At 34.3% G+C, this 4,975-nt stretch overlaps 1 protein-coding gene across 1 annotated transcript; it reads left to right on the forward strand.

Moving 5' to 3' along the window:
* Nucleotides 1-2,269: 2,269 nt before the first annotated feature.
* Nucleotides 2,270-2,969, forward strand: LOC132188623 (uncharacterized). The gene has a single exon (XM_059603134.1). The coding sequence runs from the start codon at nucleotides 2,354-2,356 to the stop codon at nucleotides 2,819-2,821; it is 468 nt and encodes a 155-aa protein (XP_059459117.1). The 5' UTR covers nucleotides 2,270-2,353; the 3' UTR covers nucleotides 2,822-2,969.
* The last annotated feature ends 2,006 nt before the right edge of the window (nucleotides 2,970-4,975 follow it).

Genomic DNA, 4,975 nt, shown 5'->3' on the forward strand with positions numbered 1-4,975 from the left:
TAGGTCTCAAGCTAGACCCACGTTGGTCGTGGGTCTACCTATGGGTCTGCTGTGGGTCTGGCTATGGGTCTGTTGGGTCTGGCGGCCAATAATCTTTTTTGTATTTTCTTTACTTTGATTTGCTGTGTTTGTTCTCATTTTGGTTTTTTGCAATTTTCTTAAAATGATGATGTGGCACGTGTTGATTGGGTGCTGTAAAAGTGGTAGTTTGGTCCGGACCATAGGGGTTCTCAATTCATAATTTTGCGTTATCATTTTCTTTTATTTTCTGAAAGAGTTTAATTTTTTTAACTACTACCATTTTTTATGTTTTTTTGGGTTAAGTCACACTGTTAAATCACAGGCAAGTAACTGTAAAACTGTTCATTCACATTTGAATATAACGAAATTGAAAATCAAAACAAATCCTTGCTGTCGCTATTAGTAATCATCCATAGCCATAGGATTAGGACCACAATATTATCTTCAACTATAAACGTTACATCAAACTAAGTAAACCGCAACAAAACAATATTAACGGAAACATAGCCCAGGAAAGAAAATCAAACCTCTTATTTTCAGGTTCCTAATCTTGTCTGCACAACATTATTTGGGTAAAAAAAACCACTTTGGTCTCTCAAACTAACAGACTTTTTCATCTATATCACTAAACTTCAAAAATTGGCATACGAATACGTCAAACTATTAACTACCATCAATTATTAAAAAGGTCACTCTGTCGTGTATATACTAAAATAGATGAAAAATTGGTATTGTGATCACTTTTAAGGCTAATAATTTTTTACACGAACTCAATATAAAATTAGTGAATTATGGTTGACAAATTTGACCCGTTTAATTAAATAAGTCAGGTTAAGGTTGACCTATATAGTCCTATACTCATACCTTAACACGACCCATGTAATCAAGAACCAGATTATGCAGTAGATTACTAGATTTGACTCCTAATGTGACCAAAAAAAAAAAAAAAGTATGGAAATTGGTAAGTGGTAACAAGCTAGAAGTCAATTATTTCATAAAATTGACCCATTAATTAAGCAGCATTTAGTTGGACCAGATTAGATTAATTATAATTAACAATTGATATTTAATTTGCTGCCGTACTTAGCTGTATATTCCTGTAAGCATTGAAAACTGATCCTTCCATTTTTATAATGGACAAAATTTATGTACAACAAAGGAAGATGAAGGTTCAACGTCGGAGATCGACGGCCGATCGAGTTAATTCATTGATATCTTCGGACGGCTATTGCAGGAATATTTTTCATATCTTTCCTCTCTCAATTATTCCGCTTTATTTATTAATTTTAATATTTCTTGGGGTCTCTAATGTGTCCTATTCTCTTATCCCTCTTCTCAAATTAATTAATATTCTGACCAATTCCCCACATATATACGTTTACTAGCCAAAAAGAAAAGACAGTCGTCGTCGCCACGTCACACGTCACTCCAATGCTTCAGTCCTACAATGATCATAGAAGCATACACTATACAAGCGGAGATGTGAAGGTTACAATTTATGTTGGCATGTTGAATATAAATTGTATGAACGTTAATATAAAATTATACGAAAAAATGTAGTATATTGAACAAATATTTTCACTAACCATATAGTCGGGAACGAAACTAAGGGGAGCTGGTGAAGACCGAAAATGAATCGTTGGAAAGATAAAAATATATATCTTAATCTTTTAAGAGAATGATAATTATGTCCAAATATTTTGCATAAATGGCTCATCTCCATTTTAAATGAAATGGAGAGGATCCATTTCCATGAGGGCCATGGCCCCCTACCTTAAAAAATTATTAAAAATATTTTTTTTAATCTTTAAGCTTTGTTAGAAAAAAAAATAGTTTTTCTTTTTAATAATATCCGACTTCCTTAAAATTGAATTTCTAGTTTCGTCTTGGTAACTTGGCAGTATATAGCATTAATTCTCAAGATTGTATAGGTAAACATTTAACTTGACTCTTTTAATTAAACGGGTCAAACCGTTAACTCTAATCCGCTAATTTCGTATTGAGTTCATGAATCATATAAAAATAATCATTCTTATCCAAATACTACAAAACCCACTTTCCAATTGCCAACCCCATCTCTCTCTCTCTCTCTCCCATCAGTTTCCCACCCATTGCTAATGCCAAGCCCTATCTAAGCCATTATAAACCATCATCACAAAGAAACCCCATCCACAAAGATCACAAAACTTGTAATGGCCAAATATCTGTTCTAAAAACTTTTATATCCCATATATATATATATATATATCTGCAGCTGGGCGTGGTTCAAAAAGGCGAAAATTATAAAGGGCCCCAAGTGTACGTTTCACATTGGAATCCTCAATCCTGCAAGATGGGCAACAAGGAGGGTAAAAAAGAAAGCAAACTCCGGTGGTGCATGAAGGCACCCCTTAGAGTCCTGATAAAGATGAGGGACTTCTACATCCAAGGCATGAATGAATGCTCCGGACGCTTGGACTACGGCATGCCCATGGGCGTCCCCACCCCACAAATATCCACTCTCCCTAAGAGCTTCAGCACCAACGGCACCAGATCCACCGCCAACAATGAAGATTTCCGGGAACTCATGAGGGCTGCCTCTACAAGAAGCCTTGGCAACTACAAACTTCACCAGGTTGCAAAGTCTCCCACGACGGCTGCACCACCTGATAACTTCTCCCGGAGCCGTAGTGTTGGGTTTGGGATGATCGATGAAGACAAGCCGTGTGATTTTGGAGAAGATCATATCAAGGTCAACACAGATGTATATCCAAGAAGCAGAAGCTATGCTGTCAACAGGAGAGGAACTAGGGTGTTCTAAGCAACAAGGTTGTCTCTTGTCTCTCGTACGTTTTGATCATATGTAGTTAATATTTGTTTCTTCGTTTGTTTTTTTTTTTTTTTTTGTTATTTCTTCAAGTATAATATTTATATATATATTTGCCATCACTTGTGTTGTTCATGATGTTGTTGTAATTCAAGTACTTGTGAAAATTTGAGGAACAGAATTCACAGCTTCAAGCCTTCAATATGTTATGCTATTTATTTAATTAAATTCTGCAGAAACGGGAACGTGTTAAGATTTTTCTAGGCTTGCCTAATCATGGGGCAGGATTCTGGGAATCAATAAAGTGGGAAAAATTGTTGACCTTGAAACACCAAGAGAGCAAAATTGTACGATGAAGAGATAAATCCCGCGGTAATTAAATAATTACCATGCGCGTAAATGAGAAATTCGAATAATGGCTGCACAAGACAAGAAGTTAGTCCAAAAGGGGAAGTGAAAATATGTTCTGCAAATGATCACAGCCATGGTCTTCTTCTCATGTGTTCATTGATTGAAATCTGGCCCCACCAAATTATATATCACAGCCAAAATAATTATCATGCAATTTGCAACGTCTTCCCGAATTTTTAATTTTTGTTATGTAATTTGTAATGTTCCTCATGGCCTCATCCGGCCCTCATCTGTTGGGATTTTTTTATTAAATCTTAATTGAAGGGGTCAAGTGCAAAATATCTCGAGTAAGATAAAAAAAAATTATATATATATATAGAAATTGAGTGAGAAATTAATAAAGTACACTGAAAATATTAAAAGTTTGGTATGGCATTACAAATTACCTGAGATAATTTAAAGTTTAATAGTCATATATATATATATATATATAAAGCTAATTAATCATCATCCATTATGTTATAGTAGAAAAAGATCCAAAGCTTTTGTCGGGGATAGATAGCCCATGCATGCAGAATTTGGACCCACAGTTATTCCGATTGATAAAGCTAATGGGGTTTTTTTTTAATTTTTTATTATTATTAACAGTACAAACGGCCAAAGAGGAAGAGGGTTAAAGAGGGGTCCTAATTAGTTCCTAGATCCTAATTTAGTACTACTTTTTCACTTTTATATTATACTCAGCACAAAAAGCTAGGTTGAAGGGCATTTGGAGCAAATAGCAATTAATTATGGTATATAAGCCAATAATTGAGACAAAATAAACAATTAGAGACACTATGAAAAGAAGGAAAGCCCCATATTACACGATTTTCCCACTAAATTATACACGATTTTCCCACTAAATTATACATCATTTGGTTATGACATGCGATTTCTCCACCAGCAATGTCTCTCTACCTTCTTTCCAGGCCCCATATTACACGATTTTCCCACTAAGTTATACATCATTTGGTTATGACATGCGATTTCTCCACCAGCAATGTCTCTCTACCTTCTTTCCAAGCATTCACGAATGCTTTGTGATATTTGTGCGCACTAAAAAAAAAAACAGGATCAACCATTTGCCGCCATTAATTTAGTTGGCTAAAGGAAAAAAAAAGTGGCGGCGCACGTGAGAAAACGCCAGGAAAATTCCTTGCACAGGTTGCACGCCAAGAAAAATAGAAAATCCTGGCGCATGCTGTGCGCCAAAAATTTCCTGGTATCCATGGCAACATTGGCAAGGGTGCAGCGTGGGTCCTTCAAAGTTTGGAGACTTATATATCTTCATATTTTTATATTAAAAAGTTGGGTGTAATCAAAGGAAAAGGAAACGAATCATGATGGTTTTTAGAAGTTTAATATATTTATCTTTTTCTTTTTTTAAAAAAAAAAAAAAAAAATTGCAGATCATTCTTCTTCTTCTTCTTTTTTCATGCACAAGGAAAAAAGAAAAAAAATCTATCTCAAATTGTGGAGGACAAAATTATTGTTTTGTACAGTCTCATGTAATCGAAGCAGCAAAAGTCAACCTAAGAACTAATGTGTTTCTTTAGTGCCTTTATAGACTATTTTACAAATATCCAAATGGAATAATATCATCAATAGTTCATAATGGACCGAAGAATATTTAATTTATGGTAGAGATTTCTTCTTAGAAATCTTACAACCACAAATAGAACATATGTCCCATTACAAATAATAATAATAATAATAATAATAAAATAATATTTCAGATTAAAAAAAATATTAAAA

Source organism: Corylus avellana, chromosome ca7, assembly GCF_901000735.1.
Source record: "Corylus avellana chromosome ca7, CavTom2PMs-1.0".
NCBI classification, from domain to species: Eukaryota; Viridiplantae; Streptophyta; class Magnoliopsida; order Fagales; family Betulaceae; genus Corylus; species Corylus avellana.

Coding starts and splice junctions, on each gene's coding strand:
- LOC132188623 (XM_059603134.1), top strand. CDS start 2,354: ATGGGCAACAAGGAGGGTAAAAAAGAAAGCAAACTCCGGTGGTGCATG.